Source organism: Eumetopias jubatus, unplaced genomic scaffold (genome assembly GCF_037043125.1).
Source record: "Eumetopias jubatus isolate StellerSeaLion01/CBP00866 unplaced genomic scaffold, mEumJub1_p1.0 scaffold_12, whole genome shotgun sequence".
Lineage (NCBI taxonomy): Eukaryota > Metazoa > Chordata > Mammalia > Carnivora > Otariidae > Eumetopias > Eumetopias jubatus.
The window spans coordinates 57,010,305-57,024,663 of NW_028274818.1; the positions used below are offsets into that span (position 1 = coordinate 57,010,305).

General features: G+C 36.8%; 1 protein-coding gene and 1 non-coding gene across 2 annotated transcripts in view; both read right to left on the reverse strand.

The window, feature by feature from the left end:
* Nucleotides 1-3,790: 3,790 nt before the first annotated feature.
* Nucleotides 3,791-14,359, reverse strand: part of BLZF1 (basic leucine zipper nuclear factor 1) — a 28,121-nt gene continuing 17,552 nt past the window's right edge. Inside the window, exons 5-7 of the mRNA XM_028123064.2 lie at nt 13,672-13,800; nt 9,807-10,026; nt 3,791-5,131 (exon numbers count right to left, since the gene is read on the reverse strand). Coding sequence (XP_027978865.1) covers nt 4,946-5,131; nt 9,807-10,026; nt 13,672-13,800 — 535 coding nt within the window. The 3' untranslated portion in view covers nt 3,791-4,945. The remainder of the gene's footprint in view (nt 5,132-9,806; nt 10,027-13,671; nt 13,801-14,359) is intronic.
* Nucleotides 10,151-10,252, reverse strand: LOC114224037 (small nucleolar RNA U13). The gene has a single exon (XR_003612297.1). It is a non-coding gene; the product is annotated as a small nucleolar RNA U13 (small nucleolar RNA).

The following is a 14,359-nucleotide window of genomic DNA, read 5'->3' on the forward strand; positions in this document are numbered from 1 at the left end:
TTTTTAATACTAAACAAAATAAATTTCTTCTCTCGCAGTATTGTATTGTGTTATACCATCTCATAGTCCATGCAACAAACTGAACAATAAATTAACTCTAGATTCCTTTACTTCTAAATTATTTTAGCATTTCTAGCTGGAAAGAACACAAGACAGGAACAGATTTCTATTTTTAGTTTCTATTATTAAAAAAAGATCGCAGTAGATCATTTCATGGAGCTGAAGGTGTGACCTCTTAAACAAGCCTTGTTCAAGGCCTTATACAAAATCCCATCTATGACAACTTTGAATTTGAATAGCTGTGGCAAGCTAAGAAATAGGGTAGGCTTACTTTTCTGTGTTCTTTAAAAAAAGAAGATAGTAACAATTATGCATCCAATTTTGCTATATTACAAAATTAACTAGCTCTTATTGAGAGTTCATAATGTGCATGGTATTAAGTGCTTTACATAATTTGATACAATCCTTGTAACAACCCTATTGGTCTTGTTTTGCAGATGAAGAAACTAAAGTATAGAAGGAGCAGTTTGCTCGCAGACTCTGATCTGTATAATTGCAAAATTCTTTCTTTTAAGCATATTATAAAATTTACAAACCTTGGTAGATATTGTGAAATATTTAAGACTATACAGGAATCTGGTGTGTGGAGGAACGGTATCCTTGATATGTGTAAAGGCATTGAAAGAGTGGAAAACAAAGGTAAACATTACAAGTGTGATGGAGACTGGAGAATCACTGTAAGAGTTCTGTTAAAGCCTCAGAAGACAAGGTTCTTATCAACTGGGTATTTGTACCTTAATCACTTGACCCTAAATGAGAAAACAGAATTATTCAATCCTGTCTCAACTTCTTATAGCACTTTTAGCATACACCAGACAATTTAATGTTTCATTATAACTAGTCTTGTGTTGTTTAAAGTTATCTTTAATAATGAGAACCAATTTGACATTTAAATATTCCACATTTTTACAAAAAAGGCTGTTGGAATTTTAATAGAGATACAGTGAATCTATAGATTGTTTTGGGTAGTACTGCCATTTTAATAAAATTGTCTTCCAATCCATAACACAGGATTTCTTTTCATTTAGTGCAAGAAAATTTTGCAGTTTCACTGTATAGGTCTTTCACCTCCTTGGTTAAATTCATTCACAGATATTTTCTTCTTTTTGATTCTACTGCCAATGGAATTATCTTCTTAATTTGCTTTTAGGTTGTATATTCAAAATCAAACACAAATGAATTTTGTGCATTGATACTGTGTAACTTACTGTATTTATCAGCATCAGTTTTTTTTTTTGTAAATCCCTTGGAATTTTCTATATATAGGATATCACCTGCAAATTGAGATAGTTTTACTTCTTCCTTAACAAATTGGATTCCTTTTCTTTCTTTCTTGACTGATTACTTTGGCTAAGATTTCCAGTATAATGTAGAATAGTAGTGGTGAAAGTGGGCATTCTTGTCTTGATCTTAGGAGGAAAGCTTATAGTTTTTCACTATTGAGTATGATGTTAGCTGTGGGGTTTTCCATTAATGCCCTTCATGAAGTTGAGGAAGTTCTATTCTTACTCCTCTATTCTTATTCCTGTTCTTTGATCCCATATTTTTCTGAGTGTTTTTACCATAAAAGGGTGCTGGATTTTATCAAATGTTCTCTGTATCAAGTGAAATGATCACATGGTTTTCCTCTTTTGTTCTATTACGTATGTGTGTGTGTGTATATTACATTGATTTTATGTTGAACTATCCTTGCATTCCTGAGATAAATACCACTTGGTCATGGTATATAATCCCTTTTCTATGCTATTGCAGTTTGCTAGTAATTTTTTAGGATTTTTTTCATCTATATTCATACAAATATATGGTATTGGAAAGTTTTTTTTATTACTGATTTAATCTCTTTGTTATAAGCCTATTCACATTTTGTTTTTTCTTGAGTCAGTTTTGCTAATTTGTGTATTTCTAGGGATTTGTCCATTTCATCTAGTTTGTTACAATTATTAAGTACAATTATTCCTTTCTTTTTCTTTTAACTTGAGGTTGGTAATAATTTCCCCACTTTCATTTCTGATTTTTGTTATTTGCATCTTCTTTTTTTCTTAAGTCAATCTGGCTGTAGGTTTGTCAATTTTGTGGATCTTTCCAAAGAACCAACTTTTGATTTCCTTGATACTGTTTTTCTGTTCTCTATTTTTAACTCTCCTCTAATTTTGACTTCCTTCCTTCTGATAGCTTTGGGCTTAGTTTGCTCTTTTTTTCCTAGTTCCTTATGGTATAATGTTAGATTGTTGATTTGAGATCTTTTTATTTTTTTAATTTAGTAACTATTTATTATTACTATTACTGACACTCTTAAACCAACCATTGCAGAAGTGTGCCATTAGTTTGTGGTTATGAGTGTATGCACAATTTGTGTGTGATACAATATATATATATATAAAACTTACCATTTTGTCCATTTTTTAAGTGTATAAAGTGGCATTAAGTATATTCATACTGTACAACCATCACCACTTTCCATCTCCAGAATTTTTCATCACCCCAATGGAAAGTCTATATCTATTAAAAATTCTCCATTCTGGGGATGCCTGAGTGGCTCAGTTGGTTAAGCATTTGCCTTCAGCTCAGGTCATGATCCTAGTGTCCTGGGATCACGTCCCACATCAGGCTCCTTGCTCAGCGGAGAGCCTACTTCTCCCTCTGCCTGCTGCTACCCCCTGCTTGTGCTCTCTGACAAATAGATAAAATCTTTAAAAAAAATAAAAATAAAAAATAAAAACTCTCCATTCGTCCTTTCCTTGACCCCCATAACCACTATTCTACTTTCTGTCACTATGAATTTGTTTCCCGTACCTACACTATTTGTCCTTTCGTTTCCAACTTATTTCATTTAGTGTAATGTATTAAAGGTTCATTTATGCTGTAGCATATTATCAGATTTTCATTCCTTTTTAAGGATAATATTCTATTGCATGTGTACACATTTTGTTTATGCATTCACCCATCAAAGGACACCTGTATTACTCCCACCTTTTGGCAATTGTGAATAATGTTGCTGTGAACACTGGTATAAAAATATCTCTTTGGGTCCTTGCTTTCAATTCTTTTGGGTATCTACCTAGAAGTGGAATTGCTGGATCATACGGTAATCATATGTCTAATTTTTTGAGGAACTACCATACTGTCTCCAACAGTGGTTGCACCATTTTACATTCCCACCAGCTATGCGCAAGGGTTCCAATTCTACATCCTTATTGACACTCATTATTTTCCTTCCTTGGTAACAGCCATTATAATGGGCATGAAGTGATATCAGTTTACACTTTCTTAATGATTAGTGCTGTGGAGAATCTTTTGATACACTTATTGGCTATTGTGTATATCTTTTTTAAGAGAAATTTCTCATGTTCTTTTCCCATTTTTTAATAAGGTTGTTTGATTTTTGGTTGCTGAGTTGTAGATCCTTTATTCTAGACACCAGATCCTTATAAACCATATAATTTGCAAATATTTTCTCCATTCTATAGGTTGCCTTTTCATTCTGTGGATAGTGTCCTTTGATTCACAAATGTTTTTAATTTGGATGAAGTTCATTTTATCTGTTTTTTCTTTTGTTGTCTGTGCTTCTGGTGCCATATCCAAGAAATCATTTCCAAATCCAATGTCATGAAGCTTTTCCCCTATGTTTTCTTCTAAGTTTTATACTAAGTAAACCCAAAGGAAAGGCTGAAGAATCAATTATAAATAGTATAAGTTAGATGAAGACTTGAAAAGCACATTAAATCAATACTCCAAGAATGTAGAGAAATTTATTGCCATTTCAAAGTTTAACTCAGATGAATCAGACAAGTAATTCATTAGCTTGACATTAAAATATGTTTTTTCACCAGATTTGTCTTTAGATTTCTTTTTTAATAGGCAATTCTGCACCTAATATAGTGTAATTTGGTATAAATATATTGTGGATATTTTAAAAGGCTTATAAAAGGGTGTTTTATGATGGTCCATCATAAATAAACAATAATATATATTAATATAAATTAATAATGGATTGCATTTTGAGTTTGTACAATGTTCTACAAGGATCCTTCCTCCATTTTATATCAAATTGGATATTCCTATTGTGTTGCATTTGTCAAAATGAGCTCAGTAAAATCTGTTTCTTTTATATATGTCAAGTTGCATCCATTCGAACTATGGAATTCCCCACACAAAACCAACATGAGAATATGTTTTGCTGAAACACTTGATAATGTGGCTATAAAATATTTTTAATTTTCCTAACATAGAGCATTTAGTTTTAAAATATTAGTCCCTTCACCCATAGTATTTCCATAAACCGCCTTTGTAGTCCAAAATAAATCACCAAAAACGGAATGGACACTCCCTCCACCCATCGCCCTGCCAGCTATTATTCCTTTAGAGTGGGGGCCAGAAAAATTTTCCTGTAAAGGGCCAGATAGGATATTTTAAGTTTTGCGGGCCATACAAGCCCAGTTGCAGCTATATTCAGTTCTGCTGTAGGGCCAAACCCAAACCCAACAACCATAGACAACAGTAAATGAACGGCTGTAGCTGCATATGACCCACCCTGCGTTAGAGTATCCCAATTAAATCTGCTCACGCTAAACACACAGCAAGGTATAACTTAGGGCCTAAAATAAAGGTAGGATCTTTTTCTTTCAGAGTCCTTTAGGAAAAGCATCATGTATGCCTGGAAAGTATCATCTACTTTAAACATATCTACATGGTTTCATTCTTTTCTTACCCTGAGGTATTTATTAAGAAAGGGTAATCTGTGGTCCAGTACATGAAACATTGCTGGGGATATATATCACTTAAATAGAAAGTGACATTCTACCATCGTAAGAACTCCAGCTCCCAAAAAATAATGACTCTTGGGTAAGAAGCAAGGGCCTGTAGCATGCCGCCAACATACTAAATGTTAAAGGACAATAAGTTCTCCCTGGCAGTGATTGCAGCAATTGAAAGTTATATTTTCATATCTAGTATAAGGATGAAATCGTCCAATATTTTTCTTTGTAGCAAGTAAGGCAGCTGGTGAAGACTCAGAAAATGGATTACCAGGTGAGCTTTCTGTACAGGTAACTGGATCCAAAATGCGTAGAACCTAAGGAAAATAAGAAGTAATGTCAGATGTATGCCTTAGGGACTCTAAAAGCCCTTGGTTTTATTGATGTAAAACTACCTATAAAGCCCCATTTCATTAATATATAACTACCATAAAAAATAACATCTCATGAATTTGATTGGTTAGAGAACTTATCCCTTTTCCAAAAAGCTCTAAATTTAACAATGACTAGTTATTATGTTACCTAGGTTACCTACTTTTCAAAAATGATGAAATTAATGTTCTTTCATGGATATTGGTGAAAAAGCATGAAAACACAGAAAAAAATATGGTTATATCAGTTCTACCTTAAGTGATGTCAATTTTTATCCTTAACCAAAAAGCACCTACCACCTCCCCTCTGTGGATCTTTCATTCAACTGCCTGGAATCAGGATCCTGCATTCTTTTAATAAAATCCTATTTCAAAGTTTTTAATTGATTGTAAAATTCTTCTGCTCTGACTTGTTCTGCTGTTCCCCTGACTGAGACCCACAACAGGAGGAACTGTTGGGTTGAATAAAATGCTCCAATTAAGGGCAAAGATAACATGCTTGTTCAAAGCTCTGTTTCTTATGTTTATATTCTCTCAAGGATCATCCCATGATGAGGGCGGGTTATGGTGCAAATGAGGTAGGCACTACGGTTGGAAAGGAACTGTGAAAAGCAGTGGGGGAAAGAACTTTCTTTTTTTTTTTATGTAAGCCTATGTCTTACGTAAGGAGCTTTCAGATATGGTTGGATATGCCTGTTTCTCTCACTCTCATGTTGTCCAGCAGTGTTTTTTCCTTCTAAGTTACTACCATACCCAAAGAGTTATAGCTAATTTAAGAACATCCTAGCACTATTTAAGAGCCAGCATTCTATTTTAGGACTTCTGTTTTGCAAATATATTGTGGTTTTTTCCATTGAATTTTTGAGATCTATTTTTTATAAAATTCGGTTGGGTGCTCGAGGGTATGGAAATACTCTCTATATGCTAGTACATTCTATGTCTGTAGAGAGAGAAACAAAATACCGAAGGAGTACAGTGGAAGGAGACGGAGATACCGGTACAGATAGGTTTCTAGATTTTAGCCTGGAGGTAATGGGGAAGGATTTAAGCAGGGTACCTTTCAGAGAAATCATGCTGTACACACTTGGAAGATAGGGGAAAAGGCAGGCATTAAAAGTAGACGAGGGAAGAACAGAGAAAGGGAGTTTACTGCAGTAATCTAGCTAAGAAATGAAACCTTGAAGCAATGGGGCTGAAAGGCTCAAGAGACCCTAAGAAAGTAGGACTGTCAGTTATGTTCACTAAGAGAATGTGGTGGATAAAGGATTAGGAAAAGGGGATCTAGACCAAGCCCTGAGGATACCCAATATTGCACAGTAAAACAGAATGGTCAGAAAAAAGAGAAAAGCCAGGAGGGTGTGCAGTGATGGAAGCCAAGAGAAAGGAGTGTTTCAAGAAAGGTGGGGCAGTCAATTACACCACATGCTACTGGCAGCAACTGAGGAGGCAAGGACAGTTTCCCAACAAGGAGAACAGAAAGGATAAAGACAAGGAGCTTAGTTTTGGGTACCGATTCATTATGTAAATAGCTGAGCACCCACTATGTGTAAAGGATTACTATGCCAGACCTTGAGGAAACATAAGATACAGTCCTCACCCTTAAGGGGCTTACAGTTTGCAGGGGAGAGGGAGAATCAAACAACTGCAATTTAACATGATAAAGAGCTACAATAGATAAATGCACAAAACACAATGGAAACCTCGGGAAATGACCGTCTAAGTTTGCCAGTGAGATTCAGGGAGGGTTGATTCTTAAAGGCAGAGAGGTGCTGGGAGGGCAGTCTGGGCAGAAGTAAGTATGAACAGGGATGCCTGGGTGGCTCAGTCGTTAAGCGTCTGCCTTCGGCTCAGGTCATGATCCCAGGGTCCTCGGATCGAGCCCCGCATCGGGCTCCCTGCTCCACGGGAAGCTTGCTTCTCCCTCTCCCACTCCCCCTGCTTGTGTTCCTTCTCTCACTGTGTCTCTCTCTGTCAAATAAATAAATAAAATCTTTAAAAAAAAAAAAAGTAAGTATGAACAGAGGCTGGAGATACAGTGGCACGTCTGTGCAGTGAAAAGTGGTTAGCGCTGCTGGGATTTGAAGAGCAGGGGGTGGGGACACCTGGCTAATAACCTTGGGAAGAGAAGATGGAATAAAGATTTTAAAGCTTTCTATTCAATATGAAAGAATTGAGATTCCATAATGAGGGAGACTGGGATCTGTCTGAACAGGAGTACCAACACAGGTGGATTGACTTTTTCCTCTTTTTTTGGACTGGCATTTTAAAAATAACTGTCTGGCAACAGAGGATGGTCTGGAGGTAGGTAAAAAGCAAGGGGTCAAGGGACGCCTGGGTGGCTCAGATGGTTAAGCATCTGCCTCAGGTCGTGATCCCAGGCTCCTGGGATCGAGCCCCGCATCGGGCTCCCTGCTCCGCAGGAAGCCTGCTTCTCCCTCTGCTTCTCTCTCTCTCTCCCTCTGTCTTTCATGAATAAATAAAATCTTTAAAAAAAAGAAAAAAAGCAAGGGGTCAATACTGGTGAAGAGGCTACTGCTGCAATAATTAAGGCTGGAGGGTAAGGTGTGTGAACTTAGAAGAGGGTAAATTTACCCTCTTTTACAAATCCTACTAGGATTTGTAAAAATCCTATTTTTTACAGGATTTGTAAAACCAACAGGATTATGGGGTGGAAGAAAATAAAATAAAAAGGGTATCTACCATTTATTGAGAAATTACTATATATTAGAATCTGCTATGAGCTTTATATGCATTAATTTTATGAAATTCTCAAAACATCTATATAGTGGTATAGTTCACTAAGATAGGGAGTAGAAGAGAAGAAGTGGGTTTCTTTCTTCTTTTTGAGGGGAGGGGAAATATAGATGTAAAAGCAAGGAGAAGAGAGGTTATTTTATTTTCAGCTGTCTGAGATGTGCATATGGAGATGTCACGCTGGATATGTCTCTTGAACCCAGAAAAAAATGTCTCCGTTGAAGTCCCAAGCATAAAGCTATGGGACTAGGGTAGTCCCTAGAGAATGGAGGAAGTCTGTTACGAGAGGAAAGGCTCAAGAGTGGGCCTGGGAGGAGGATGCCTCACCCTCTGCCAAATTCTGAAAAAGTGGTCAGAGAAGCAGTGAGTAGCCGGCCATGTAGTGTTGCAGGAACTCAGGGAGTCTGAAAAGCATGGGGAGCAGATTCCTATGGAACAAGAACACTTAAAGGAGGAAACAAGGTGATGAAGAAGTTCTGAGAGGGAGTAGGAGAGGGCCAAGAAAGAGTAAGGTCATAGAAGTCAAGGGGATATCAGGGAAGGAGTGCTGATACATTCTGAGAACAGTGGAGCTGGAAGGCCACTGGGTAAGTGACGGCAGGACCTGAGGAACGGATGGTATGGGAGTACATACAAGTGTGCACTGTCTGTCCAAGGTTCTCACCTATAAAGGTGATAAGGCCTTATCAGAGAACTTAGGATAGAGGGAAGATTTTTCTTTTTTAGATGGAAGACACCTGGGCGTGTTATAAGCCAAACAAGAAAGAGCTGACAGACAGAAGGGATGCTCTGGGGAGGCCTGCTGAGCCTGGAGGGGAGCGGAGCCTCGGAGAGGACAGACAATCTTCCAGTGAGAGAAATGTATATAAGACTGGGTGCCACACAGGCAGGCTTCTAGATATCAAGTGGAACTTCGAAGAAATTTTCTGCCCCTGCCTTCTTTTTCTGTGAACTAGGAACGAAAGTCATCTGCTGAATGTGAGGTCACAGTTTGACAAGTACAGAAACAAAGAAGGCAAGCAGCTGAACTGACAGGACTGAAGTGTGCAGGGTACCTGAGAGAAGGATGATACAGGAAAAAGACACCTAAGAATGAAATCTAGGCAAGCTATGGCAGGAAAAGAAGCCAGGAGAGTGAGCTGCTCAGATAAAAAAAAAAATGTAGGGATCAAGGAAATAAAAATTATGTGATCACAGGGGTAATCAGAATAAAGAATCGGGGCTGGAAAAAAAGTTGAGAGCACAGATCATGGAGAGAGGTGTTGAGTTGATTTTAAAAGTGAAACAGTTCTGGTTAATGACAAAGCCTAAGATAGGGAGATAGGAGTCAGACACTGAAATGTATGGAGGTGACCTTGGCTGTGCTGGCAGAACTGGGAGACCACAGCATTTGACAGCTCATCGGCATGAACCCTGAATTCACCCAGGACTGTAGGTACCGGGGGTATGCTATTTGATTCTGCAGCATTTGGCACATTCATATCTATATATGGGTATTAACAAATAATTTCTGATGTCAGAAGTAATCCATTATCTACTCATGAAGGTTGAATTAAAAATTCTACACTAATTTTCATATCACAATGAACTCAAGGACAAGATTATCACTGATTCAGTAGCTAAAAGACAGGCCCTTTCAAAACAACTAATTTGCTCCTTAAAGATAGAGTAAAAAATGTTTCAGGAATTAAAGCACAGAGGAGGAAACAATTTTCTCCAAGATCACAAGCTCATTAGCATGAGAATCAGGTTTAGATCCCGTAATTCCTAACTCCTAATGCCAAGCACTTTAGCATTATAACATACCACCTTTCAGTAAGAGGACAGTCTTAGAAGTTCCACAATCCACAAAAGAGAAATATTTTACCGTTTCAGCCATTTTTTCTGCTGGGGTGCTGTAGAATTCAACCGTTGATGGAATCTTTTTTTGACCGTTAGTGGCAACATTTCCCAGAAGATGAGCATTTACAGCTTTTGCCAACTTGTGATTTGTTAATGCTAGTTCTGCTGTGGTGTGAGGCTGTGTACTAGGGTAGTAAGTTTGCTCTCTTCCCCACTGCAAGGACACTAGGAGCTCCTCCAATAATCTGCACAGAACACACAGGAACACTGAATATTAATAAGAGGATAAAACATGAAAATCAAGAATACTCAATAAATGAGAAACCTGAAATTCCTCTCAAATCACATAGTATCTTTTTCTTTTTATCACATCAGACGGGTAATGTGCCGAGGTCATAACAAGGTTTGAGGGAGGTACATGACACAACGGCGTGAACACCCAATCCTCATGCTTATGAACTACAAAAGGATCTACATAGTATCTTTCTCCTATATCTTTTTTTCAGAGTTCAATAAATTGGGAATTCTGGTAAAATAAGACTATAGAAAGCATTTATATATTTATCAGGTAATTATCTGGAAGTCATTCAACAAACAGTACTTCCGACTGAGCCACCCAGGTGCCCCAAACAGTATTTTCAGTTCTCATATTTTAGTACAGGTAAAATATACTAATATACTCATCTAGTAGTAATAGGACTATTGATCTGACTTGTGTATCTATTATTAATGGATTTTTGAATGATAAACCAACTTAAAATCCTAGGATAAAATGTATATGGCCATGATGTATAAGGATATATATATCTTTTTATATATTGTTGGATTAGGACTTTTGCATCTATGTTCATTGGAAATACCGGTCTGTAGCTTTCTTGTAATATCTCTGTCTGGTTTTGGTATCAAGATAATGCTGCCTCGTAAAGTCAGTTGGAAATTATTTTCTTCTCCTGTTTTCTAGAAGAGTTTTTGTAAATTTGGCTTTATTTCTTCCCTAGTTGTTTGCTAGTATCCTTCAGTAAATCCATTTACGCCTGGAGTTTTCTTTATTGAAAGGATTTTATTTTTTTCTAAATTTTATTTTATTAGGTTATGTTAGTCACCATACAATACATCATTAGTTTTTGATGTAGTGTTCCATGATTGTTTGCATCTAACACCCAGTGCTCCATGCAATACGTGCCCTCCTTAATACCCATCACCGGGCTAACCCATCCCCCCACCCATCTCCCTTCTAAAACCCTCAGTTTGTTTCTCGGAGTCCATAGTCTCTCATGGTTCGTCTTTCCCTCCGATTTCCCCTCCTTCATTTTTCCGTTCCTTCTCCTAATGTCCTCCATGTTATTCGTTATGTTCCACAAATAAGTGAAACCATATGATAATTGACTTTCTCTGTTTGACTTATTTCACTTAACATAATCTCCTCCAGTCCCATCCACGTTGATGTAAAAGTTGGGTATCCATCCCTTCTGATGGCTGAGTCATATTCCATTGTATATATGGACCACATCTTTATCCATTCATCTGCTGAAGGGCATCTCGGCTCTTTCCACAGTTTGGCTATTGTGGACACTGCTGCTCTGAACACTGGGGTGCTTATGGCCTTTCTTTTCACTATATCTGTGTCTTTGGGGTAAATTCCAAGTAGTGCAATTGCTGGGTCATAGGGTAGCTCTATTTTTAATTTTTTGAGGAAACTCCACACTGTTTTCCAAAATGGCTGTACCAACTTGCACTCCCACCAACAGTGTGAGAGGGTTGCCCTTTCTCCACAACCTCTCCAACATTTGTTGTTTCTTGCCTTGTCAATTTTTGCCATTCTAACTGATGTAAGGTGGTATTTCAATGTGGTTTTGATTTCAATTTCCATGGTGGCTACTGATGAACATTTTTTCATGTGTCTGTTAGCCATTTGTATGTCTTCTTTGGAGAAGTGTCTGTTCATGTCTTCTGCCCATTTTTTGACTTGATTATTTGTTTTTTGGGCATTGAGTTTGAGAAGTTCTTTATAGATCTTGGAAATCAGCGCTTTGTCTGTAGTGTCATTTGCAAATATCTTCTCCCATTCTGTGGGTTGAACAGTTTTTAACTAAAAATTCAATTGCTTTAATAGGTCAGGCTATTTAGGCTCTTTGTCTTGAGTACCCTTTGGTAGTTTAGTGTCTTTTAAGCACTCTGCCCATTTCATTTAAGTTGTTGAATTTACTGGCACAGAGTTGTTCATAATATCCCCTTATCATCTTTTTATGTCTATAGAGTCTAGGTGAAATACCCCCTTCCTCATTCCTGATACTGGTAATGTGGGGCTGTTTTTTTTTTTTTCCTGATCATGCTGCCTAAGGTTTCTTAAATTTATCTCTTCAAAGAACCAGCATTTGGCTTTCTAGTTCATTTATTTCTGCTCCCATTCTTTGGTCTGCTTAATTTGCTCTTTGTGTTTCTTAAAGATGAAGCTTACATTACCGACAAGACCTTTCTTTTCTACTATGAGCATTTAAAGAAGCTATAAATTTCCCTCTAAACACTGCTTTAGTTGCCTCCCACAAAATCTGATATTTTGATATAGAGTTTACCCTTGAACAACATGGGTTTGAACTATGTGGGTCCACCTAAAGGCCGATTTTTTTCGATAAATACAGAATAGTGCTGTAGATGTATTTTCTCTTCCTTATGATTTTAGTTTATTTTTCTCTTATGATTTTAGTAACAATTTTTCTCTAGCTTACTTTATTGTAAGAACATACTATATAATATGTAGAACATATAAAACATGTGTTAACTATTTATATTATTGGTAAGACTTCTGATCAAGAGTAGGCTGTAAGTAGGTGTGTTTTGGGGGTAGTCAGAAGTTATACAAGAATTTTCAACTGCATGGAGGGTCAGCCTCCCCAGCCCCTGTGTTGGTCAAGGGTCATCTGTAATATGTTTTTATTCTTATAATTTCCCGTGATTTCTTCAACTCTTACTGATTTGATTTGTAATAAATCAATTATAGGCCTTGACTTATGATGGCTTGATGAATGACTTCTTGACTAATGATGGTGTGAAAGTGATTAACATTGAATAAAAACTGTACTTTGAATTTTGAATTTTTATCTATTTCTGGTCTAGCAATATGCAGTACCATATTTCTCATGTTGCTGGGCAGTGGGAGAGAGCCACAGCTCCTAGCAAGCTACCTGATCATGAGGGTAAACAACCGATACAACAGTTTTGTACCTTTACAACCATTCTGTTTTTCACTTCCAGTGCAGTGTTCAATTACTGAGATATTCAACACTCTATGATAGAATAGGCTTTGTATGAGATGATTTTGCCCAAGTACAGGCTAATGTAAGGAGCATATTTAAGGTAGGCTAGTCTAAGCCATGATGTTCAGTAGGTTAGGTATATTGAATTAATTTTTGACTTATGATATTTTCAACTTGCAATGAGTTTATTGGGATGCCACCCCATTATAAGTCAAGGAAGATCTGTGTATAGAAGTACAAATTGATGTTCTCCCTTAAGAGAAGTTCTGGAGCACATGAAAGTAAACTCTAATACTGTAGAATGGTCCTTAAAGATCTCCTTCCAAAGGAAAGATAGGTATACTTTTTGGCTTTTACCAAAAATTATACAAAACTGCTATAACTATAACCAAAAACTGCTTTTAAACCCAGAGATTTCTTCTATTATAGCTATAATTATTTCTCTCTCAATTAAGAATGTAAGAAGCATGTAGTCTTATTTTTTTAGTCTTCTTCCCTCTCTGGGAATCTATTTTTAAAATGCTACTTGAAGAATATGCTCAATAAAAGTTATTAAATGTAGAAACACTAAAGAACTATCACAGTAACAAAAACTGCAAAAGAAAGAAGGGGTCAGAATGTAAACAAATGCCATACTTCTGGGTAGCTATCATTTCCTGACGAAACTGTTCCCGTTCACACAGGAGATCTTGAATAGCACTCTGTGCATCGCGGTTTTGACGCTGCAATCCTGCTCTGGAACTGGTTAACTCATCTGCCATCACCCTGGAAAAGATGAAAAAATCACATATACATTCTCTGACAATAACATACTGTAAAGAAGTTAGTATACTTTATTTTCATTTTCAAAAGCTTACGAAGAAGACTGAACAGTCAAGTTACTTCTCCATTTTTAAATCTTCACTAAAAAGCACTTAAAATGTTTATGATCTTAGAACTCGTTGAGGGGATTTAAAAAATATTTGTTTAGAAAATGACAAAGAAAAAGTTATTTAACTTTCCTATACAGTGACTTTTGGAATGTACCTCAATCTTACTCTAGGTTGACCAAATTTTGAAAAAATTAACATCGATTAAATGTTTTTATTTTTTAATTTTTAATTTTTTAAAAAATTTATTGTTAGTCACCATACAGTAGTACATCATTAGTTTTTGATGTAGTGTTCCATGATTCATTGTCTGCATATAACACCCAGTGCTCCATTCAATACGTGCCCTCCTTAATACCCATCACCAGGCTAACCCATCCCTCCACCCCCCTCCCCTCGAGAACCCCCAGTTTGTTTCTCAGAGTCCATAGTCTCTCATGGTTCGTCTCCCACTC